The 25,684-nt window shown below is 49.0% G+C and overlaps 2 protein-coding genes across 4 annotated transcripts in view; both read right to left on the bottom strand.

Moving 5' to 3' along the window:
• Positions 1-103: 103 nt before the first annotated feature.
• Positions 104-13,941, bottom strand: TXLNA (taxilin alpha). The gene is made up of 11 exons (XM_059917869.1): positions 13,833-13,941; positions 13,082-13,291; positions 11,895-12,233; positions 10,489-10,580; positions 9,364-9,534; positions 7,408-7,602; positions 5,518-5,637; positions 5,208-5,282; positions 4,604-4,696; positions 4,193-4,288; positions 104-3,463 (listed from the first exon to the last, which is right to left on the bottom strand). The coding sequence occupies exons 2-11, from the start codon at positions 13,257-13,259 to the stop codon at positions 3,137-3,139; spliced, it is 1,686 nt and encodes a 561-aa protein (XP_059773852.1). The 5' UTR covers positions 13,260-13,291; positions 13,833-13,941; the 3' UTR covers positions 104-3,136.
• A 2,572-nt stretch (positions 13,942-16,513) lies between these two features.
• KPNA6 (karyopherin subunit alpha 6) overlaps positions 16,514-25,684 on the bottom strand; it is a 53,889-nt gene continuing 44,718 nt past the window's right edge. For all 3 annotated transcript variants that reach the window (XM_059917838.1, XM_059917847.1, XM_059917855.1), the window contains 4 exons: positions 25,337-25,462; positions 24,891-25,018; positions 23,680-23,858; positions 16,514-21,746 (listed from right to left, as the gene is read on the bottom strand). In XM_059917838.1, the coding sequence (XP_059773821.1) occupies positions 21,559-21,746; positions 23,680-23,858; positions 24,891-25,018; positions 25,337-25,462 (621 nt within the window). In that variant the 3' untranslated portion in view covers positions 16,514-21,558. The remainder of the gene's footprint in view (positions 21,747-23,679; positions 23,859-24,890; positions 25,019-25,336; positions 25,463-25,684) is intronic.

Raw genomic sequence — 25,684 nt, 5'->3', positions numbered from 1 at the left:
CTGGAAGGCAGAGCCAGAGACTTTGTAGCAGATGTAGACACATCAGTGTGGCTGGATGGATCCAGAAGCAGCAAATGACCACAAAGTTCAGGAGAGAAAAAAGTTAAGGCAACAGACTCTTTATTTAATGTGGTTTTAAAATACATCAAAATCAAGTCCCTGGCTGTTGTGAATACCAAACGGAGACAAAAAAAGCTGTCAGCACAGCTTCAAACAAATCTGGACAGCCAGGTTGGGCCATAAGGGAAGCAGTTGCAGGGACAGAAGGCAGCACCCTTCCCCCAGGCGGGTGCCTGGATGTCCCTAGGATGACCTCCTCTGTGCTGTGCAAGGTGGGAGGGCTGGAGCAGCAGCTGGAGAAACAACTCAGCAGGCCTCGGCCCTCCCCCACAGACACCAGGGCAGCTCCACTGGCCTTTTGGTCAGCCCTCCGAAGGGCCACCAGGGTGGGGGTGGAGGAGGGGAAATAACCATTTTTACAGACATAACATTCTCTTATAGAAAGTGCCTGAGCGCAGCCCATGGTCCAAAAACCTCATGGAAAACAAAATTTTTTAAAAGTGCTGCTGACACCTCTCAGAATCTGGTGTACATGAAGCTCTCAGCTGGACAAGACCCTGAGCACAAATTACTGTCAGCAGAGCCTCACCTGCTGTGGTCCCCTGGAGGAAAAGCTAGCAATCTAAGAAACCAACACAGCTCTTGGTCCTAAAACTGAGGTCATGGGCATGAGACCTGCTCCAGGGAGGAAGGAACTGGTCTTCACTCATGGATAGGCCACCTCTTCATCTGGCCCAGGACCCTGGCCAGTGTGGGCAGCACCAAGGAACCTGGGCTGACTTTGGAAAGCAGAGCAAGCAAAGCAGCTGTAGTGATCGGTTAAGATTTGGTCAACGGACAGGAAGAAGAATGGGATCCCCAGTTATAGCCTAGCCTGGATGCTTAGAGACAGGCAGCTGGAGGTGAGAGCAGAGGTTCTACCCTGCACAGCTGGGGCCACCGTGCTCACTGTAGATCCTCAGCAGCTAGACTTGGTTTCTGAGGGCTATAATTTCCCACACCACACTGGGCTCCAACAGTCCCCTCCCCACCAACACTATGGGCTTTAAGAGGTAGCTGAAGGGGGGCAGGCAATCATGTGGGTCACTGCAGGCCTTCCTGCTCGTTTTGAAGGGGGCAGGCAGAAACTTCCATCTCTTCCCTGTACTTCCTTAGCCCAGCAAACCCCGTATGGGGTTGGCAGCTCTTATGTTCCTCAGCATAGTATCTCAGCCAGGTATGGCAAATAGGTCTCAGCACTTATACTGGTTGCTGGGGGAATCTTGAGAAATGAGGATATACCAGGGATTTAGCAGGAAATACTCCAAAGCAGATTAGTGGTACCTACCATGGGGGGAAGAGGGGAAATGCTGTGCCATTCATTTGCCATCTCTGGTCTAAGTCCTAACATAATTCAGGAGTACTTAACACTCTTCATGAACCTAATTATCCGAGGGATTTAAGTTAAGGGCTGAAAAGAGCGGGCTATTTGTGGAAGATGAAGGGACTTATAAGATAATGAATTAACTTCAAGGAAATACAGCAAGAAGCAAAAACTCAACCCTCCGATCCATCTTGGTCTGTGGCTCCCTCAGCTACACTGAAGCTGAGGCCCAGCTGGAGATGGGGTTATAGGACCCCAAACGCAGCATAGCCCTGCTTCCTGACCCAAGACTCATTCTGCTGTTCCAGAACATTGTTCTGTACAAAGACTAATACACTGGCAAGTCTGCCACCAGCAGGACTTTCAGAGTATAGAGTAGCATGTATGAGGAGTGGGAGTGGGGGTAGAGAAGAAAACAGACACAACTATCTGCAGCCATTCTGTGGACTTCTGGGGCTCAGTCAATGGCTGAGTCTCATTCTTATCCATTAGCTGTCAGACAAGAGCTGGGGGCTCCCACACAGGAAGAAGTGGGATGCCAAGGGGGACATATCACAGCTCTTACTACTTGGGCAACAAAATCACGGCAAACCTCAAAAGAATGCACATTGGTGGTGTGGGTGCAGAAAGCAGAAACAGACTCATGAAGCCAAAGGGACAGTTGGACCCGGGGCCCAGCAACTGCTGCATGGAGACAGTGGTGGTGGCATCAGCAGTGGCCTCCCAGGATTGTAAGCTTGTGACAAAGCCATCAGAAGCCCTTTCCTTTCTCTTACTATAAACAAACAATCTGACTTCATCAAGCAGGAAACCTGAGCACCAACATGGCAAAGGTGCCAGGTGGGGTGGTGGGGCACTGGAGGCCAGGGACCCAGGCACCACCACCATAGCACCCCTTCTTCCTCAGAAGATCCTCAAAACAAACACTGTCATGTGCAAAACCAAAACAAAAACAAAGGAAACAGAACAAAACCCAAAAACCTTCAGAAAGAATCCTTTTGGTGATCTCTTGTCAATCATTTGTGCAGGCTAGAGAGGCACCTGTGAATGATAAGGCTACTGCGAAGCATCATTGGCCTGGTCCTGGCACTACCGGAGCGCAGGGGAAGCTGAGGGGCTCCCTACCAGCACATCATCCCGCACAGAACATGCTCCAGGTCCCTTGTCCTACGTAGGGAAGCAGTCTGATCGCTGGCTCTGAGTGCCTTGTCAATGCTCTGCCTGGCGACCCCTTTTCCAGGTTAAGAGAAGCAAAGGAGTTTCCAGGAGAGCTAGGAGAGCCAGAGCTGCCCAAGTCCCGCTAACAGGAGAACATAGTCATGGCCTGGGCGTGTCACCTGTCATGAGCCCTGAAGGTAACAGGGAGGGAGGGGCTGAGCCTCAAATTGGGCAGGGAAACGCTCAAATCACTTCTCCTGCCAGCTTACTGTGACGGCAGCCACAGACGACAACTCCGCTTTAAGACTCTTCAGCTCACAGAAGAGCCACTGACTTCATCTGTACACACCCCCACCTCCGATGCAAGCCCGTTTTACACTTACAGATATAAATGTATGAGGCCTTGCACATATGCCATATGTACGTAAAACTGACCCACAAAATCCAAAACTGCAAAGAGTCAGATGCCAGCCAGGTCACAGCACCCTGGGCCTCAGCGGCGGGAGCCTCACGTGGGCCAGGCCTGGCTGTGCTGCTCGCTCCCTTCCCAGCTCCCTAGGCAGTGATGGAGGCGGGTTCCTGGGGCCCCGTTTGGCCTGATGCTTCCATGCTCGGTGCTCCGGGGCAGCAAGGAGCTTCTGTGACCCTTGGGGAGCTAGGTGCTTGGACCCTGGGCCCCTCGCCACCCTGTTCCTTGGAGGTATTGGCAGCCTCTGGCCTTCGCTCAGGGCCGCTGTCAGTGAGGGGAGCCTGGCCTCCAGCACTTAGGTCCTGCACCCTCTTGTTCAGGTCATTGCGCTCTGACTGCAGTGCCCGACACAGCTTCTCCAGCCGCTGTATTTTCACCTGCAGGCCCTCCAGCTCTTTGTCCCGGAGTGTTTTCTAGGGAGAGAAATAGGGCCTTCAGTTCCATGTCATCAACGCCCCACCCAACACTCCCACTTGGTAGAAAACATTCACACTTTAACAACGCTGGGCACCGACCAGAGTAAAAAAGCTGGCCCCTTTCAAGTAAACAGCCCTGGTTTATGCTGAGACTTGGCTGTCGGTTGGGGGCAGTGTGGTGTAGAGAAGGGGCATGGCTTGGAGACAATGGATTCCTCTGTTTATCCACCAGATGGCCTTAGCAAAGTACTTGGCTTTTGAGCCTACTGCCTTATCTGTTAAACTGGACTACTAATGTCACCCTCACAGATCTCAAGAGAGCTCAATGAACTGGCACAAATAAACACTCAGCAGGGCCTGGCACACAGCAGCCTCTCCATCAATTAGTTATTTTCTCCTCCTACATCTCAAGCCACAAAATCAAATTATCTGGGCGGCTCTGCATCTGCATGCAAGCTATGCGCATCACTGGCACCCCTTGTTTTTTCTGCTCCTTTCCTCCTTTCTTCCATCTGCTCTCTTTGCTTCCCCTACAGACCTATCACTAAGCTCACCACCTCCCTTGGGGAGACAGCCGACAGTGCCTCTGGACTTGGATGGACGTGTACGTGAATCCCAGCTCCACCTCATGGCAGCTGCACCACTTCTCAGTAGAACGTAGAGGAGAGGGCCCAGTACTCAACAGCCGCACACCCCCACCCCAGATGCAGGTCACACTCAGCGCACCTCCTCGGCCATCTCAAGCAAGGCCTTGTTGCTGCTCTCCCACCGGGACCGGTACATGGTGGTTTCTTTTTCCAGCTTCTTGATCTTCTTAGTCATCTGGGTTATGTGACACATAAAAGGAAATGGTCAGGGGGCCAGGCTGTCTGTGCATCTGTGTCTCCAAAGTGGGGAACGATCCCAAGGGGGCAAGGTATTACTGGGCGTGGTCAGTGCCTTCTGTGCCACCCCAGGGTGTCTCCAGTTAAATACAGCCCACCCAGACCCTACTTATGGTCTCAATCATACTATTACTGTAAACAGCACCCCGTGAAGCACTCCAGGGAGGGGGCTTCCTGAAGGCAGGCCCAGTGTTCAACTCTGAATGAAGCTGCTTATGCCCCTGCAGCCACACCCAGTCTGGACCACTGTTACCTTTTCCATCTCCTGTTTGAATGTGGTGAACACCTCACTGCTTTTGGAAAGAGTGTTCTGGAACTCTTCAAACTTCTCCGTGTACAGGGCAAGCTGGGTGAGAAAGAAGCCCACAAGTAAGACTGGGTTTCTCTGGAGGGCACTTCTGGTCAACACACTCACACTCACCCTTGGCCCTTTGACCCAACTCTGCTGAGATATCAGTTTTCTTTAAAACAAAACAAAAACCATATATTTGGAAGGATATAATCTAAGATGTTAAGACTAAAAAGTAGGATTTGGGGGTGACTTGTATTTCCTTTTATGTTTGTTTTCAAACTTTTCTTCCAGAATGAAGTCTAACTTATGTAACTGAAATCACCCATTCCGCCCCCACCTCCCCAAAAGCATCACAACAATTCTGACTAGGAGCCGAGTACTTCGAGCTCACCTAGCCACCTGGTCACCACCACACAGGTGCTGGGCGGGTCCAGACAGAACAAAGGCTTAGGAAGGTCACACAGGAGTCAAGGTGGTCCTAGAATGAGGGTTCCATCTCCCTCCCCACAGGATGGGGCTCAGCGTGGGGATCACGAAGGCACAGGGGGAGGCTACACAGTCTCACCTGCTGTTTCAGGTGGGTCTCCTGCTGCTTCATCAGCTCGCACATCCTCTGGGACTCCACAGCCTCTTTGAGGAGCTAGTTCCGAGACAGGACCCCAGATCCCATCAGAAGCCCCCAGAGGCTACATCTGGATTTTCTTCGCCACACGCACCATAACCCATCGAGGCTTCCTGCTCTCAGACTGGTGTCTGAGGAAGCAGTGCCCTGGTCTGACCAGACCGCAACCTCTCCCGTACAAACTTGACTATAAGCTGAGCCAGAACCCAACCTGCCTCCTCCCAGCCCCCCACCCCTGGGGCCTGAGCCTCACAAAATCCTTCTCCCGCTGGTGCCTCTCCTCTGCCTCCTTCAGCATCTCCTGGGCCTGCTGGAGCTTGGCGTCCACCAGCTGCTGCTGTAGGTCCTTGTGTTTGAAGACTTTGTCAATGTGCTGCAGGAAAGCATCATGGGAGGGGTCCATCTGTCAGGAGCTCCCTTTCTCAGGGAGGCTCAGTGGCTGCAGGGATGCCCCATGTGCAGAGACCAGGGCACTGCCAGCCTGCCACCTCAGTCTGACATGCTGGACTCCCACGTGTCCCATAGGATGTGGGCCCCAAGTCCCTGGAAGGTCTACTGCCCAACCTCACCTTGTGTCTTTCCCATTGAGTCAGTCTAGAGTGAGCACAGGGGTTTAAGGATGAGATCAGCTCCCAGGAAGCCAAGTAATAAATACACTCAAATCTCTAGCCTTAAGAAAGATTACGTACTCCATTGGACTGAGAACCCTTACTTCTGGAGCCCAAGCCCCTTGTAAATGAGAAGAAAGGGCAAACACGACATCCCTACCAACGTTAACAGCTTAGTTCAGTTGGCAGAAATCTGCTGTATCTGTAGGTGAAGATTAGATGTGTGGATCCCGAGGAATGGCTGTCCTGACTGCTGGAGGAGCCTCGGGAACTGAGACCAGGTGACAAAACAGTGACGGAGAGAAGGTGATGAACGTGAGTGCTACTTCAAAGATCAAAGCAATTGAAAACAGGGAGGTGGAGAATGGGATGTATTTTTTGGATGGGGGAAGAGAAGGTGGCTTCGAGACACGTCTAGTTTGAGACACGATGAATTTCAGTCACCTGTGATCTATGGTCAGGAGGCTTGTGGGGCAGGATGGGAGTGCCTGAATCTGACTGGGGACGGGGTGCACCTCCAGCCCCACAGGGAGAACCAGGGGGAAAGGAGAGGGAAGAGGAAGAGGGGCCTCAGCTTCTTGAAGTAGGTGCCTCACTCTGGTGGCTCAGGAAGCCTCCATGTCTCTCAGCGCTGAGGGACAAGAACCAAACCAACTCCTCTCAAACCAGCCTTCATCCCAGAGGATGAAGCACAGGAGAAGAGGTGGGTTGGGGAAGGCCCCTCCAGGCCCTGCACACAGGATCACTACACTGGACGGTGAGCCCAAGAGGGCAGCGTCTTGCCCATCCCACCCACCACTACACCCCAGGGTCTAGGAAGGGTCCTGGTCCAGCCCAGTAAGGTAGCTGCCAATCTCCTTGTTCACAACAAAGAAACAGAAGCCCAGAACACCAAGTGACTGGTGTGTGGGGACCCAAAGAGAGGGATCTGAGCGCCTGGGGCAGCAACCAACACCAGCCAAGGGAGTGATATCCTGCCTGCCCTTTCAGGTGGCAGGGGCAGCAGAGCAGCAAGTAACCAGAGGACACAGGACACAGCCCCTAGAGTCGATCACCGAACACAGTTCCAGCTCCTCAAATTCTAAAATACTCTGAAAACTGAAATTGCCCTAAGCAAGCAGATAAACTTGTAAGGCTAATAAGCATTGTAAGGTTAATTATAAACCTAGGCGAGAATACTCAGAAGTTTAATTGCGTAAGCATTAACGTGTCTGATTTGGGGGTGCTGCCACAAGGCCCTGCTGGGGGCGCTACGTAATACCCAGTCCATGAACATAACTCTAGTCTAAAACGTGGACAGTTCTAATTCCAAAAGACACCTGGCCCTACCGTTTAGGACGAGGCGCTGTGGACCCACGATTGTGTGGCCACAGGCGAGTCTCTTCTCAACACCTCAGCCCTCATCTACATGAGGATGTACAACATCACTCCCCTCCCGAGGAAAGGAGGGAGAATGGGTGAAGGGATGAAGCCTAGAAAGCGCTGCCTGGCACTGGCACCCACCCAGAACCCACAGTCCCCTGGCGACCCCTCACCTCCTCCCGTAGCTCGTACTGCTCAATCAGCTTCTTGAGCCTCTCAGCCAGCTCCACATTCTCCTGGCGCAGCTTGGAATTGCGCTCATTGTGCTGTTCCATCTGCAGCTGGATGTCATTCAGAGTCACCTGGAAGTGCGAGGTCACCTCCTTGCGTTTCTCCTCCTCCTCCCGGGCCCGCTGCACGCCTTCTTCCTGGGCAGAGAAGTCAGCCCCAGCTCCATCATCCACTGTCCCCTGGCCAGACTCACAAGGCTCCCCCACCAGTTCAGGGATGTTCTCTCCCAGTAGCCCTCCCTGCTCTCCAAGTGAGGAGTAGCCAGGATCCAAGATGTCATGCAATGGGGGCTCCTAATGGACCCCTCTGTATATCAGGTGACATCGAGCCAGAGACTCCCTAGAAAAATGCAGGCATACATGTAAGTGCTTTTCTAAAGAAATCAGGATTTCCTGAGGCCTACTCTTCCAGGCCTCAGAATAGGATTTGGAAGACCTATTAGTCTCAGTTTAATGTGCTTCTATCTCTGACCCACACCCCCTCCCCTGACCAAGTAGTTAAAATTCAGTAATTCCCACGGTTGGCAGGGTTGCGCAGAATTAGGCACTCAGACACTGTTGGTGGGAAGGCAATCTGGCAACATCTATTAAAATTTGCATATTCTTCGACCCAGACATTTCACTTCTAAGATTTATCCTATGGATAAATTCCATGTAATTAGCCAGGGATATATATAACAAGAATTTTCGGGCTTCCCTGGTGGCACAGTGGTTAAGAATCCGCCTGCCAATGCAGGGGACACGGGTTCGAGCCCTGGTCCGGGAAGATCCCACATGCCACAGAGCAACTAAGCCCGTGCGCCACAACTACTGAGCCTGCGCTCTAGAGCCCGTGAGCCACAACTACTGAGCCCACGTGCCACAACTAATGAAGCCCGCGTGCCTAGAGCCCGGGCTCCGCAGCAAGAGAAGCCACCGCAATGAGGGGCCTGCGCACCGCAAGGAAGAGTAGCCCCCGCTCGCCGCAACTAGAGAAAGCCCGCACACAGCGATGAAGACCCAACGCAGCCAAAAATAAATAAATTAATTAATTAAAAAAAAAAAAAGAATTTTCACTGTAGCTCTATACATGTAACAGTGAAAAATTGGAAACGACACAAAACACATTAACTAGGGTACTGATCAGATGCAGTATATCCATACAATGACGCTGTTAAAAAGAATAAGATAGGCTTATATAAACTGACAGAGAAAGATAAGGCATTGTGTAAAGTTAGAAAATGGAATAGGCTATGAAATACATGTATAATAATTTCATTAAAAAAACTTTATGTAAGCTTTTATATGTAGACAGGAAAGTTAGAAGGCTGCACTTAAACTTACATATAAGTAGGTTTACTTCCCATTAGTTTCTGCTGTGACCGGGGTAAGGAGGGTGGGCAACAATTACCTTTGATTTGTTAGACTTTTGTCACCTCTGTATCTCTTACATCACATTTATATTAAATTTATAATGTTTTAAAAAATAAAATACAATTGAGCAAAACAAGTTGCAAAATATCTTATATTTACTGATGCAAATTTTTAAAGAAATATAAAGGATATGTATACAAAAGCTATCTGGAGATCACAGTAATGACCAGGCCTTAACCAGACTGACCCCACCCTAGGAGAAGCAGAGGTCGGAGAAAGGCCCCGGCACTCCTGACTGATGGGCCCCCGCCCTCCAGCTGCTCACCTGGGACTGCTATGGGATGGAGAAACCTGAAGCCTTGCATCCAGGTTCCTTCAGCACCTTAGCCTTTACCTCATCTAATACAAGTGCATGTCAAGTGGTTACAAGTAGCCCTCTAAAGTACAGCATCATTGGGGAAATCTCTTTCTATGCTGAAAGCCTGTGCTGCTGTTAGGGGGAAAGCCACCAAAGACAAGTGAGGTCAGGGAAAGCGGCTGGCCCACCTTGAGGGAGCGGTTGTGGCGCTGCAGCTCTCGGCACAGGCTCTCGAGCTTGCTGCGGGCCAGGACAGCCTTGCTGTGCTCGCCACGCAGGTGGTCCTTCTCCTGCACCAGCTGGCTCTGCTTCTTCTGCAGGAGCTTCATCTGCTTCTGGGAGTTCCGGTGCTCCTCCAGCTGGGGATGGGGATGGGGATGGCAGGTAAGAGCGCCGTGGGGACCCAGGGTCTCCTGAGCTGACCCGACTCTAGCCACCACGGCTCAGGCTGGACACTATGAGGGTGCTTCACACACTGCCCCCAATAACCCCAAGGGCCCCAGCTCAAGGATATAGAAATGGACGCTAAGGGCAAGCAAAGGTGCACAGCCAGCAGATGCCAGTTTCTCTCTGAGCTTTGACTCCAGATTCAAAGCTCGCTAGACTCTCAGACCATGACATTCCCCGAACTCTCGGGACACCCATGCCCTCAGATGAGCCCACCTGCTACCCCCCTCCTTATACTCAGCAACAGACCCTCGTTCACCATTTCTCTCAACATGATTCCTAGAATCAAGCTGGCCTTTTCATTATCGACAGATAATCCTTCTGGCTCCCTGGCCTCACAGACCCTCACCTCTTCCTCGGACCCTGTCCTCTCCCAGCTCAGGTCCCCTCCCATGAGCCTATTCAGCACTGTACAGGAGAAATACAATGCGACTCAGAGTAATAAAAATGTGCTGGGCCTCCCTGGTGGCGCAGTGGTTAAGAATCCGCCTGCCAATGCAGGGGACACGGGTTCAAGCCCTGGTCCAGGAAGATCCCACATGCCACGGAGCAACTAAGCCCATGTGCCACAACTACTGAGCCTGCGAGCCACAACTACTGAGCCCGTGTGCCACAACTACTGAAGCCCGCACACCTACAGCCCAAGCTCCGCAACAAGAGAAGCCACTGCAATGAGAAGCCTGCGCACCGCAATGAAGAGTAGCCCCCGCTCGCTGCAGCTAGAGAAAGCCGCACGCAGCAACAAAGACCCAATGCAGCCAAAAATAAATAATAAATAAATAAATAAATAAATATATTAAAAAAAAAAAAAAAATGTGCTGACCTCCCAGGGCAGGGAGGGTACGAGGAGAAGGGGGAGAACTGACCAGCTCAGCATACTTCTTGCACAGAGCCGCGAGCTTCTCCTCTGGGGTACTCAGTGTGTTCAACGTCTGCATCAGTAACGTGATCTCCTTTCCTGCAAAGCACAGGGAGCAAAGGCATGTACCCCCTTCTCTGGGGGCCCCCCTTCAGGTCTGGGCCCACTCTTCTGCCTTGAGGTAGACCTCCCCTATTCTCCAGTACCCATCACAGAGGACATGCTCAATAAATACTAATTAAATGAATGACTGAGTCTCTGTCAAATCCCCGTGGTGAGCACCACGAGCGGGAGAAAGAAAACTGCCTACTCTACCTACAGGTGAAAGAAAGGTGTTCCACCTGCGAAGTCAGTGCTGTTTCAATGCAAGGAAGGCCCTTCTGAAAGAGGAAGGATGCAAAAGAAACAGGTCTCCTTAAGAACACTGCACTCCAGTCAACAGAGGCAGCCAAGAGTGCACTTGAAAATGACTATCCTCCCCAATTAATAAATATACCTTTCAATATTTGATCCTAAGATTAAAATAACTAAAAAACAACCCCTTTAAATTAGGACAACAGGTAGAGGGTGGGAGAGTAGCGACTAAGACGTGGGGATAATACCACCTCTGATTCTCTGACACACACTAACCCTCCATCCCCACCCAAGTGACTCCCCCATGCCTGTGCCTGAGTCAAAGAGAGGGCCACCATACATAGCACTGTGCCAGGCTCCTTAAGTGTCAACCCCGGGAGGCTCTGAGAGATCAATGCAGAGAATGCAAATCATGGGCACACAGGCCAAATCCAACCCACAGATGGGTTCTGTTTGGCTCCTATCGTATTAGTTGCCAACTATTAAAATCTAGAGATTTCACATAGTAACTCTAGATTTCTGGCTTAAAAAAAAAAAAAAAAAAAAGGCAGCTACAGTTTTTACATGCTATCAACTCACTGGGACCAGGTGGCAGTCAAGCTTTTGGATAAAGGAGGCATTCTCTTGGTCTCATGGGGCCCTCTGGCTAGCTTGGCTTATTTGAATTTTCAACCCCAGTCTAGTCCAATTCTCTTACTGTGCAGAGGAGTGAAAACTAAGGACCAGAGAGGAGAAAGGTCTTGCCCAAGGTCACACAGCAGATTAGAAATGGTGCTGGCCGGCACAGGACTGCCTACTCAAGACTCCTGCTTTCCATCTCTCAAAGAGAGCAGGTTGGACTTCGGTTCCTGCTTGCTCCCAAGGCCAGAAACCCTTGTGCAGTGAACAACCTGTACACCTCTATCTATGGCACCACTGTCCCGGCTTTGATTAAACGACGTAGTTTGACAGTTCTGGAAGTAGGGTTTCCTCTGAATCCTGGCAGAGCAGGCTAGCCCAGGATGTCAGGTCCAAACTCCCTCCCCTCACCAGCCTCACAAGTAGCTGCCCTCTGCTCACCCAGACCCTTGGCTTTCTTCTTCTCCTGTGGCCTTCGGTGGTCTCGGTCTACGACCTCGTCACTTGCCCGGCTCTCGTCTGTGCCCAGCTCCCCCTTGGAAGTCTCTTTCTCACCATTGACTACTGGGGTCTCTGGCTCGGGCTCCCCATTCCTCGAGGCGTAGGTCCGGGACTTCTCTGCATCTTCGGGTTCAGCAGGCTCACCCTGTGCCCCATCCTCGCCTGGGCCCCCCTGATTGTTGTCAACACAGTATGTACTGAGGATGTCTTCCAACTGGCGGCTCAGCTCCTCAGAGACATCCCGGAGGGCCCCAGACTGAGCAGTTTTGGCTTGTGCTCCTTCAGCAGGAGAGGATGAGGGGCAGAGAGAGAAATAAGATGTTATGCCACTGGTTGGGAGTTTTCAGGCCCAAACGTACTGGTTTGGGTTGTCTAACTTCTCTAAGCCTCAGTTTATTTCCCTGTAAAACGATGTAACTATTTCTCACTACTGCCCAACCACGCTTGTTGTGAGTATAAAAGAAATCAAGTAAGTAGACCATCCAACACACAGGGGTGGCACCATGTAGCAGGAACTCTACATCCAGTCCATCCCCTTCTCCTCCCAGCCAGTGTCACCTCTTGCCATTAAAAAAGTTTCAGGGAATTCCCTGGCGGTCCAGTGGTTAGGACTCCATGCTTCCATTGCAGGAGGCATGAGTTCCTGGTTGGGGAACTAGGATCCCGCAAGCTGCTGGTGCCGCCAAAAAAAAAAAAAGTTCCAGAGGAGACACTGCTTTGGGAAAGCAAGCGTTCTCCTTACTTGCTGCAAGTAATAAATCCTTCCTTCTCTGGTGGGGGGAAAAAAAGGTCCCAGAAATGCCTCAAATATAAACAGCAGTTACCCACTGGTGAACGACGTGTTTGTAACCTGAATTTGCTGGTTGGGTGTCTCATTTGACTGCCAACCTGACTTGATCCTGTCAGAGACTTCTCTCAAGAGAGTTCTGTCCCTGTGCTTAGAGTGGGAGCCTCTATCAACTCCCCAGCAGCCGGTGGGGACTGCACAGACTCAGCGCTGTCCTCCTCTCATTCTACATTTCCTCCTTGCTGGGTAAACAGTGGCCTTGGCCTCTAACTCCAGAAGCTGGACCGGCGCACCACAAACTCCTCCCCCTGCCCGCAGGAAAAGCAGAGCTGGCACACACCCTCAGCCTTCCCTGGAGCCTGGATGGTGGAACCTTCAGCTTCTGTTGCAGGAGCCGACTGGCTGGGCCGCCCCTGGGCTCCCTCGGGTCCAGCTTCCGGTTGCCCCGGGGTGTTTTTTGGGTTGGAAGTGTTGCCTGATTGCTTGGCAGACCCATTCTTTTTGTCTTGGTTCTTCATTGTGGTTTGCAATGTTAGGTTAGGAGCAGATCCTATAGAAACAAACACACTTGCTATTTTCCAGACTTTAAAATTCTTCGCAGCCTGGATCAGAAATCCCAACACCGGGCGCGCAAAGCTTCTTGAAACAAACCGGCCGGCCTTCCACGGAGGGAGCCAGCGGTTCTCCCAGTTTCTGGTCGGTCACGGGCGCCTGGTGTGCCCAGGAGCGAGGGAGGAGAGGCCTCCTTTTTCCTGAAGCCACTTCCCGGCACAACACGACCCTCTCACCACAGGCCGCGCGCGGGATAGGTTCAGGGCCCGGGACTGACGTGGCGGGACGCTGGATTCCCGGTCCCTCCCCGCCCCCCATGCCCCACGTGCCGCTCCCCCCCCCCACCCCGCGCGCAGCCTCCCACGCCTCGCGCGCCCTCCAGCCGCGCGCGCACCGCCCGCGCATGCGCACAGGCCTCAGCCCTGCCCCCCCGGCCCGAGCCCTAACACGGAATCCGCGCGATTCCTCGCACCGGCCAGAAGCGTCTGGGACCACAGACCCTCTGCTCGCTTCGTACCCCTAGCCGACGCAGTACGCACCTCACCGCCGACGCCCCAACGGCTTCGCCCGCTCTGCCCTCGTACCGGAAACCCTGGATAACTGCTGCCGGCAGAGCCTCCTGCTAGCGCCGCAGCCAATCAATAGCCGGCGCTCGCGCGGGGCTTGCTGGGAAAGATGAAGCGAAGGCGGCCTCCGAGGCGGGTGAGTTGGGAAGGCAGGGGAGGGAAAGGACTACGCTTCCCTCCATGCACCGGGGCTGACCCCAACTCCCAAGATGCAGTAGGGTTTTTAGTCCTCGGAGCCGCAGACCCAGGAGGTCCGAAAGGAGCCAGTCATTCTGCACAAATACTCACGTCAGCCTCGTTTCTGTCTCGAAGGAGCTATGATTCAGCTCCCAGAGCCTTGCGCCTGGCTGCTTTTTCCGGTACGCCTCCACCACCCCTTCCCTCCTGCTGTGAACATCTATGACTATCTAGGAACCCTGAGGACGAGGGAGAGAATACACTGGGCTGGGCATCAGACCTGTATTCCAGTCCCAACTTCATCACTAATTTGCTATGTGACGGCCTTCTTTTCCCTCCCAGGGCTTCAATTTCCGTATGCAAATAGAAGGTTTTAATAGTAGTTTCTTGAACACTAGCTTTCCCGGTATCCTCGTAAATACTGGACTACTTGTTATTCCCAATTTACAGCTGTGGACTGTAAGACAAAGGTTAGGTAACTTGTCCAAGGTCACATCGCTGTTGACTGATTAGAGCAGGTTCAAAGCTAGGAAGTCTGGCACCCATCTTAACTACTGGACTACCCTGTCTCTTACTCAGAAGAAACAACCACCACCGTAGGCTTTCCTTGAGGATGAATCAAAATAACTTGGGAAAGTATTTTTCCATCTTCATTACCAGCTTGAGCCCCTCTTTGGAAGGTGCTGAGGGGGCCCTGCAAGGGGGACTTTGGTCTCAACATATTCCTGAGCCTTTTCTGACTGGCCCACCCTCTACAAAGTCCCAATTGCACTGGGGCTAAAGGGGAAAAAAAGCCAAGCTTTTCTCCAGATGTAAGATCACAATTCTTTATCTATTTGTCTATAGATAATGGAATAAAACCCAGCAAACCATGTGCCCGGAATTTAATGCCTAAATGGTTGGTTTGGCTTCTGTTTCCAGCCAATCCTGCCCAACCCCTCTGCCTTTTTTGTTACATCTCTACTTTTACTATCTCCAGGACTTCCCAGGTGTTTGCAGGTGCTTTTCTACCTTCCAAAATTCCCTTCTTGGTAAAACAATCTTTTGAGGCCCACTGAGCTCAAAGTTCACTTCAGAACCTTTTCAGTACTCTGCAGTCTGTCCTAGCTCCCTGGGTCTAGACAGAGTTCTATTACAGCATTAGCGATGAGGTGTTGAAATTATTTACTTACAACTCACTGAACGTTCAAGAACTGTTGGCTAAATACTCTAGTCCTAAAGCCTAGCAACAGTCTGGGGGTTGAGAAGGCAGAGAATGTTTTAAATTGTTGTGCAAATTGGGCATCGTTTTAGGGCTCGTAAGATGTTAAATATTTCCCCTAGTTGAAGAGACTTCAGCGCAGTGCTCTTTCCCGCCACTTAGGCAGTGTCTACCAGATGACACTGAGAGGCAATATTGGTGTAACAGTATAAAGGTGGAACTCAAGCGAAAGCATTGGAATTCAAGTCTCTCAAAACCAAGGCCCTCATTATTTCCAGAAAAGCATGTGGGAAATCTCTTGAGGAGGTAACATATGAATCAGGCCTTGATGGATTTCCATAGGAAGAGGGTGTTCTAGGCAGAGATAAAGAACATAATATAACAAGGTACACATGGGGTGAGAGGTGGAGTGGTGCACCAGGAAGGGTCAACGGTGGTCTCCAGGGGCCAGCTGGGTAATGAGAAGAACAGACAGGCAAGGAGTAAGAAAATTTGATAGAAACATGGGTTAAAAAAGTTACTTACTTCTTTGCTGTAAGAGAAAATGGCAACAATATTAGCGCCTGCCAGAGTCAGTTAGGGAGCCCTCTGGGAGTGGTGGTTGGGAATGGTGGTGATGGTGACCGGTAATAGAGCTCTTGCAGATTGTTTTCATGCAGAAACTCAGGCCCAGGAGTGCCAGATATTTTTAAAATATAGACACATCTTTTAATGTTGGCGACGAATTAAAACTTAAAACGTACTCTGTCAGCCAACCAAAACTCTCCTTTTGGGTTGTATCAACTTTTTGGCTGCTAGTCTGTAATCGCCGCTTTAGGAATTGATCTAAACCAAAGTGAGGAGTTTGTGAACTACTTTGGGCTCAAAGGGCTGTGGAGTGGTGATGAAATGTGAAAATCTTACAGAAACTCTAGAAAATGCAAATTAAACCATAGTGAGAGACAGAGCTTCCATCAGTGGTTGCTGGGGGTTAGGCAGAAAGGAGGGATTCCCAAGGGGCATGTGGAAACTTCTAGAGGTGATGGACATGTTCATTTTCTTGACTGTGGTAATGGTTTCATGGATGCAAATATGTCAACACTTAACAAGTTGTTCATTTTAAATATGTGCCATTTACTGTACGTCAATTATATTTCAATAAAGCTGATTTCAAAAATTCTTCATAGCAGAAGCAGGCTGTAACAATTCTTAATTCCACTGTCAGGTCAAAAGTTTAAACACCCTCACTTCATTGACTTCCAAAAAATCCAGTCTAGGATCACTCCAAAGAACACGATTTAGAACTTTGCAACAGGTTTTTATTTTTGCTTTATATCTATTACAGTGTTTGAAACCTAAAGAAATACATTTTCTCTTCAAATTTGGATGTGTATATAAATATCATTTGTCTGGACTCAGCACACTCAATGCCATGGTTTCTTGGCCTGTATCTGCTCTGAAATCATCAAGCTTTGTCTGTCTACCCAGGGGCCCTGAGAACATGGAAAACAATAGCCAGAGTTTATAGTTCTTAAAAGCAAATAAATTGGGAAAGAAAAACTAGTGAGGGAAAAGGTTTGATTCACCTTCCTAAGGTCTATAGCTGGGAACCCAAGCTGTTTTTGAGGGACATCTGGTCTGTCTTGGGTAACTGGGACCTCATACCCCTTTGCTTCTTTAGTGGTTCAATCAAAGGCAATTCCCACAAATCTGGCTAAAAGAGCCAATACCCAACTCCAGGGCCTGAGGATTGTCGCCATGGCAGAGTTTTCTCTTCCCAAACCCAGAGGCCGAACATCTGACCTACACAGGGGAGCAGGGCTAGAGTTTAGCGGAGGGGTTCAGGTATGTGCTAATGTGGACATCAGCAGTCAGGCTGGCCCAGAAGTAGTGAGGTGCGCCCAAATGCACTGCAGACCTTTATGACACACTACACAAACCTTTCTCCTGGGGTGTTCTGGGCCCCAAATTTAATGGTGCCTCTTCTAACTCACAGCCAGGTTTGATTCTGCATGTAGCCCAGGCCTGATGCAAAATGCCCTCTCAGAGGAAAACTAACAGCTTTAATTAACAGACTTACTTGGTTTGTACTGACCTCAAAATTCTTCCCTTACCATGGTCTTCATCTGGGGGTGGGGCTAGGGAACAGCCAATGGGATGACTGAATCCTTTATGAAGGCCTTGGCCAAAGAGCAGCTATTGCCTACCACATGGATCCCCGCAGGGCCAAATTCTCAGCTTGTTGGCTTAACAAAAAATACAAAAGTTAAGACAGAAAAAACACTGGACAAGATTGGTCTAAAATGTGCAATCCTAAAATGGCTATGGAAAAAACCTACTCTGAGCAATTTCTCAGTCTCACATGCACTTATTTCTAGGATAGTCCTACCTGGAAGATGTTGCTACTGGTTGTGAGGCTTTCCTGTGGTTCAGTGCGCTAAGCCTTGCACCCTTCCTCAGCCTGCCAGGGAGGCAGACAGGCACACACAATCCTGAGGTCCCCAGCCAGCCTCTTCTCCCTATGGGTCCCTGTAGTGCCTGCAAGGACCTGGAGAATCTGGCTCCTTGCCTTCAACTGAGAATCCAGAAGCCAAGCCCACAAGATGAATCTACTGAGGAATATTCAAGATGATGGCTATCAAGCCGAGTGAGTCTTGGAGAGAAGAGACGTGGCCTGAACAAATAAGCTGAGGCCTTCAAAGAAGGGCATGTGGGAGAAGGAGGGAAGTATTGCTAGGCGTTCATCTCCTTCCCTTCTATTTTGCTGGAAACGGGTAATTGTACAGTGTAGGGGGGGGGTAGGCAGACATGAGAAAATGGAAATCTAGTTCATTCTGCTAGAGTTTTCATATTAAACTGGTTTGGCTTAAGAGAAAATGAAGGTCAGTGCCTGAAAGCCTTCTTTCGCTCTTCCTTAAGTGTGGTAGCAGCTATAATCTGTGCAGTTCAGCTCTAAATAGGGCTCTTGGAAAGAGGCTTCCCGGGAAAAGAAAACAGGAGTAGATCTAAAGGTTCTAGGTAAGGAGGAACACAAAGGGTCCCTGAAAGCTGAAGTCATCAACACCTGTTACTTGGAAGGGTCTTTTGTACCCACTGCCTCAAGTAACTAGGCTAGCCAGGTAAGGGTGGAACCTATGTGGTTCTAACAAGGTTGCAGCCAATACCATGGCCAGTCAGTCACTGGGGATAGCTCAGACCTGAAGGCAGGCTTCTAAGACCAGAGAGCCTGTTAATACTAGAGAAGAAGACGTGGGTGTGGGATGCCCAGAAGGGCTGGCGATAAAGAATAGCTGACACGGTTCAGAACAGTATTTGAGCACTTTAGCTAAGAAAAAGGCTCCTTGTCCCCTTAATCCACACCTAAGTATCTCCAACCCACCAGAGATCTTAAAATGGACATAGCTATGTGCCAAAGTGTTAAGATTGCAAACACAAGTCTTCTCAGGCTACTCCCTACAGCAGGTTGGGGAGCCCCTCCATCCCTGTAACATCCATTCAGAAATCTGTCAGAAAGCTCTGACTTCACCTAGGCCAGGGTCTGGAGTCCAGATAGGGACTGCCCACAAAGAGTGGCTGTCAAGCCTGGGCTAAAAAGAAATAGTATTTTGCTTCCCAAGATGGCCAGAGGAGAGAAGGAGACACAAAAGATGATGTTACTGCCTCTGTGGGCTGGAAGAACTTCACCTGTTGACTGAAGAGGGGGTCAGAGGAATACAATGGGAAAGCACGGTCTGAGGAAGACACTAGCAAAGGAAAGCTCCTAGAGGCCATGTTTATCTGAAGAGAAATTTGTCCTCATGTGCCCTGGGAGACTTCAGCCTTTGGAGTCCTTGTAGAAAACAGGCTTCGAGCAGTAGCCGATGATCAATAGAGTCTTCTCTTTGGTGCATGGCCCAGGATCTGAAGCAAAAGTAGATTTGGGAGGAGCAGCTGGGGAAGGCAGGATGTGTATGTCTCACAATAAGAATTTGGCCCCAATGTCAGGGACTTAATTATTGCTAGAGATGTACAAAGTAGATCTTACTAAAATAAAATGCTCTGCCCTTTGGACAAGGACAAGGGGTGGGGGGTGGCTTTCTTTTGATCTGTAGGAAAATGGTTTTGTAATGGAGTCGGCAGGCCAAGTGAAGAGGGTCCTGCGCCTTGCCTGCCTGGGGGAGTGGGGTTGGTAGTTACCATACCCAACCTGCAGAGCAGCATCTGACTCACTTAGGCGGTACAGCACTGGCGTCACTTTTCAGTGATAGCCACCAGCCCCAACCACCTTTCTCAGAAAATGCCTCTGGAGTTGGATCTCAACACTGGAAACAGAGGGCAAATTCAAGACCAGTGGCCAAAAACAACTAAACGTTTTATCTGTAAGCAGAGTGGCATGGATTTCACCTGAGCCAGAGGGGGATGTGTAGGAATGGGAGCAAGAATGGCATTGTTTCTGGGGAAGGGAAAATACAGTTTGGAGTAGGGCACCTCTGCCCAACCTCTGTGAGGAAGCAGGGACAGGGCAGATTGTGCCTTCAGCTCCACCACTGGCCTACACTTAGCCAACAACTTCCTCCACCCCACCCCCAACACCTGGGCTTTACTACCACATGTAATCCATTGAAGCACACAGGCAAGCCATTGAGGCACTGCAGTAGCTCTACTCAAAAGGGAAAGAAAAGCCATTAGGATTATATTTGTCACAGGAAGGGTAAAATCCAAACCATGTACAAGGATCCCAATCAGGGAAGACATCAATCACTCAAAAAAAGTCCTGAGGCTGCTAAATTTCTCGGATAGGAGACACGGCAGCCATCTGTGATAACTTATGTGGACAAGGGCGTTTGAGACTGAATCTGAGGAGGCAGACTGCTTTCTGGGTTTCCTGATGTAAGCAGGATGCTCAGTGGTAAGGACTAGAGTGGTAGACTTCACCGGGCCCTGGGGCCATCCTTGCTCCATTCAGGTACTAGGACAATCAGACCAGGCTGCCCTGCTATATAAAGGTTCCAGAGCTAAGGGTTGGCCCCTGGTGGTGGCCCGGAACCCAAGCAGAGAGGAGAAGGATCAAGGTCAGGCTTCCTGAGCAAAAGAGCTTCCACATCTCTTTTTGGTCTTCCTCACAGTATCCTACTCACAGAAATTACAGAGACAGTTCTTCCTCTTGAGACCAATTAAGGTTGACCTACGTAATATATAGAATATAAAAAAATACAGAACTTTTTGACATTCTCTCCTTTGGAAGTAAAATATACATGATCCAACTACGGAAGAGGAAGAATAAGAAGAAAGGCCAAAGGCAGGGATCCACTGGCTATCCCAATACATGACACTCTCACTCCAAGCTCCTCTGCAACTTATGGGTCACCAGAGCAAGGACTTTCTCCTCAGGAGAAAGGAAGGACCACAGCCCTCTGTCACGTGCTTAGGAGAAAATACAGCTACCCCAGAGGTTCATTTCAACTCTGAGGGGAATTTTCAAGTAAACAAATGAAGTTGGGTCGCACCATTGGAAGATGGGTAGGAAACATGGGATCAGTAGCGACACATGGGAAGCCCCGTCTGAAGGCCTGTGTTCCTCTCCCCTCACTCCCACTGGTGTACATGCCCCAAGAGAGTGAAGGGGATCTCCCAAACTTAAGAGGTCTGGGCAAGGGGTTAAAGGGAGGGAGGGGCCTTTGTCTCATGGTGACCTCCCCCTCAGCCTCTAGTCCCAGACAATGCTGGCAGCTGGGATTCCTAAAACCAGGAACTCATGGCTCTGGGAAAGAGCAATCGTAATACAAGAAAAATGTGCAAAAGAAAAAAAAATTAAATAACGCAATCCAAGCATACAAGATTAATATTCTGTCAGAGCAAGAACACTTTGTTTTGGATTTCTCCCCTCCCCTCCCACCCCCGACCTGTGGAATATTCCATCTGCTCAAGTACCCAAGATAAGAGTTACAGAGATCAGGGCAGAGGACTGGGAAGGATGAAGGAAGATAAAAGGGAAGGAAGTCACCACTAAAGAAAAAAAATAAAAAATAAAAAAGGTGCAAAATTGATTACCTCAGTCCTCCTTTGTCTACCCCTGGGCTCCTGGGTTAAAGACATATGTGCAGCCAAAATCTAGTGTAAGGAAGAAAAACCCAACACGTCCCCTTCTTGTCACAAAACCCAAATGTGAGCCTCAGATGGTTCTGTCTGTCCAGAGGGTGCTCCCTCCAGGGAAGGGGGCGGAGCAGGTCAAGAGCACAGTTTCCAGGGCAGCAGAGGTGTGTGGTGGCTGATGGTGGGGGGGCTGGCTTCCCGCCCACCAGAGGGCTGCTTTTCCGCTGGTTGGTGGTGCTTCCCATCCCCTCCCCTCCCCGGAGGCAGACATTATAGCTGGAAGCCCTCCATGGGGGCCTCAGGCTGCTGGAAGATAAACTGCTGTTGCGTTTCATCCACTTGGGGAGCCAGGCTGCTATCATCATCTTCTACGCCAAAGTAGTGCTCAATGAGGTCAAAGGCCTTCTGGTAGATCTCCTGGTTCTCATGGCTCTGGAGAAACTCAATTTTATCCAAGCCTATGGTGGCAAGAAGAAAGGAGGGAGAAGAGTAAACTTTGAGTGCTTTTCTATGGGTCCATGAAACAATCTATTTTTTCCTTCCCTGAGTTATGTTAGCATTTATAAACACAAGTAATATGATCAGATCTCTCTTTGATCTGAAAGAGGAGAGCCGAGATCTTTACCTAAAATGACATAACCCCAAAGGAAAAAGACCAAAATGTCAGTTATAAACCGGACAGTCTAGTCCCGATTCTGCTTTTAACCTGGGCAAACCGTTAACTGTTCCGAATCTCTTGGAGATGAGTGGTGAGTCAATCCAGCACTAACAGACCTTGCTAAGGAAACCATAAACAAAACGAAAAGACAACCTGCAAAATGGGAGGAAATGTTTGCAACCGATGAGACCGATGAGGGCTTAATTTCCAAAATATACAAACAGCTTGTATAGGTCAATAACAAAAAAACAAACAACCCAATAAAAAAATGGGCAGAAGTGACTTCTCTGGTGGTCCAGTGGGTGAGACTCTGTGCTCCCAATGCAGGGGGCCAGGGTTCGACCCCTGGTCGGGGAACTAGTTCCTGCATATATGCCACAACTAAGAGTCTGCATGCCGCAACTAAGACCCGGCGCAGCCAAAAATAAATAATAAAAAATAAATAAATATTTTTTAAAAATGTGTGTGTTGTAGGTGTACAGAATCTTAAAAAAAGGGCAGAAAACTAAATAGACATTTCTCTAAAGAAGACATACAGATGGCCAATAGGCATGTGAAAAGATGCTCAACATCACTAATTATTAGAGAAATGCAAATCAAAACTACAATGAGGTAACACCTTATACCAGTCAGAATGGCCATCATCAAAAAGTCTATAAGGGAATTCCCTGGTGGTCCAGTGGTTAGGACTCAGCGTTCTCACTACCGGGGCCCTGGGTTCGATCCCTGGTCAGGGAACTAAGATCCTGCAAGCCATGCGGTGCAGCCAAAAAAATAAAAAAGTCTACAAATAATAAATGCTAGAGAGGGTGTGGAGAAAGGGAACCCTCCTATACTGTTGGTGGGAATGTAAACTGGTGCAGCCACTATGGAGATTTCTTAAAAAACTAAAAATAGAGATACCATATGATCCAGCGAGCCTACTCCTGGGCATATATCTGGAGAAAACTGTAATTCGAAAAGATACATACACCCCAGTGTTCATAGCAGCACTATTTACAATAGCCAAGACACGGAAGCAACTGGAGTATCCATCAACAGATGAATGGATAAAGATGTGGTGCATATATATAATGGAATATTACTCAGCCATAAGTAAGAATAAAATAATGCCATTTGCAGCAACATGGATGGACCTAGACATTATCATACTAAGCGAAGTAAGTCAGACAGAGAAAGACAAGTATCATATGATATCACTTACATGGAATCTAAAAAATGATACAAATGAACTTATTTACAAAACAAAAAAAGACTCACAGACATAGAAAACAAACTTATGGTTACCAAAGGCAAAAGGGTGGGGAGGGATAAATTAGGAGTTTAGGATTAGCAGATACAAACTACTATTAACAAAACAGATAAACAACAAGGACCTCCTGTATGGCACAGGGAACTATATTTAACATCTTGTAATAAACTGTAATGGAAAAACAAAACAAAAGAAAGAAAAGAACTTGCTGCTAGAAACTCAGCTGAAAACATGCCTTCCAGCTCCTGATTCTATTATCAATTCTGGAGCTTTATTTTTGCATCTGTACCATAACCTACTTACTAGGTAGAGCCTATCAGAAACAGAACTCATCTACTGCTCCTCAGAGGAAATGGAACTGGTGGGATAAAACCTTGCATTCAATGATGACCCCCTCAAAACACACACCCTCACATATGTATACTATTTCAGAGTTTCTCTCTACTTACAGCAGACATGAGGTTGGGGAGAGGGCACCTACCATAGGCTTCCTCGATGAGGCCACAGTAGGGATTGACCCCTGAGCCACTGCGCTTGCCCTCTTGCTCTCCGAGCCGAAGGATGTTCTCCAGTCCATTGAGGGCGACTTGCACAATCTTTGAATCCATCACAGTCAGCAAGTCGCACAGGGGTTTGATGCAGCCCAGGGAGACCAGGTACCTGAGGGGCAGAGACCAGGTAAGTTCTAAATTAAGACAAGGCAAGGGAGGTGCCAGGCAGGTGCTATGGGGTCTCTGGGTCTCCCTCACACACATCAATGCTCTCAGCAATTCACTCTGACTGAGCTTTCATAACCACCCATCCTTTATCTCAATCTCATCACCCTCCCAATGCTACTGGTTTAGTTCATTTCCATGTAGAAGGCTGCCATGGATTCCTCCTCTTTGTCTCTAATGTCTCCTTGCTGCAGTATTACCTACTCTGAGCACATCATTTCCCTGCCTAAAATTTCTGTAGTCCCAGCTCTACAGTCATAACAATACAATCTGGCTCCTAACCTTTTCTAGTTTCCCCTCTCATTATTCCCTTCCGAGAATATCACATTCCAGTCAAACAGTAAAGGTCTCCAGGTTTCTGATTTTTGTACCTTTACTTACTTATGCTTTTTCCTGTCCAAAATGCCATTTACAACCCTGTATCCTCAAAAGCTTCACTCAGTGGCTATCCTTTTCTCCTAAGGTTTTATTTATACTGAATATATTCCCCTTCCTAAGCTACAAGCTGAAGGCAAGGCACTTCTCCAGTTCCCACCACTCCTACTCAAGTTGATAATGGAACCCAGAATCAAAGAGCATCCTCACACAAAATAGCTTTCCTATTTGCTTCTCCCAAGTATCACTGCCAAAAATGATTTCCCAAAGAAGCTGCTCTGAAAGAGCCATAGCATGGTTCTCTTTCATTTGTATGGATAATTGAGAATTACATAGATTTAAATTCTCTTGAGGGTAGAAAGAGGCAGAGGAGAGAGATGTCTGTGTCATAAGTTTCCATTCTCCAGGAGGGAAAAGAGGTACACGGTTTATAGGAATCTACTTCAGATTCCCATGCTACACTCTAGCAGCTTACCAGTTAAACCCTACTGGACAGGGGCAGACCTATCCCAGAAAAGGCAGTTTAGAGGTCACATGTAAACTGTGAGCCAAGAGGTAGAGTACACATAGCACTCAAGACAATGGGAAAGGACTGAGATACCTGATTTGTTCAGGGGTTCCTCCTGATGTGGCATTGGTGATGGCCCAGGCTGCCTCTTTCCTTGTACGGAACTCTGCTTTCTGAAGGATTTCAATCAACACAGGGAAGATATTTGCATCTATGACAGCCTGAGAAGAATTGGGGGGTGGAGGGTGGGGTGGGGGGAGGAAAGAAAGTCACTTCAAGAAGAATAAGCAAATCCAGACCCCAAATCAGCTAAAAGATTAAGACATCTTCCCCTTCCTGAAAGTTCTTTTCACATAGGTAAGACGCTACAGAGGAACCTGGCTTCTGTTACACAGAATCTTTGACTGATAGCATCCATTGACCCCAATTTCAAAAGGGAAATAAATTTTTTCTTCTAGAGGGCAATATCCCACAATGTCTCATGTTCCCAGGCCTTTCTACCTGCTGCCCCCCCCCAACTTCCCTCCTGCTTGTTCTACCTGTATCTGAGCCCTGTTGCCAGCAGTGATATTTGAAATGGTCCAACAAGCTTCCTTTCGGATTGACTCCTTGGAGCTGCTCAGCAAGTGGAGGAGGCAAGGGAGGGCTGAACAGTTAAGAATGACCTAGAACACCAAAAGCACAGGCAACAAAAGAAAAATTAGATAAACTGGACTTAATCAAAATTTAAAACTTTTGGGTACCAAAAGACACCACCAACATAGTGAATTACACAAATCACAGAATGGGAGAAAGTATATACATATTGTATATCTGATAAGGATTAATATCCAGAATATACAAAAAAAATTTTTTTAAATGCAGGTGGCCAATAGGCACATGAAAAG

Source organism: Balaenoptera ricei, chromosome 1 (genome assembly GCF_028023285.1).
Source record: "Balaenoptera ricei isolate mBalRic1 chromosome 1, mBalRic1.hap2, whole genome shotgun sequence".
Lineage (NCBI taxonomy): Eukaryota > Metazoa > Chordata > Mammalia > Artiodactyla > Balaenopteridae > Balaenoptera > Balaenoptera ricei.
Note: the sequence above shows the minus strand (reverse complement) of the source record. Positions and strands in the feature narration are given on the sequence as shown.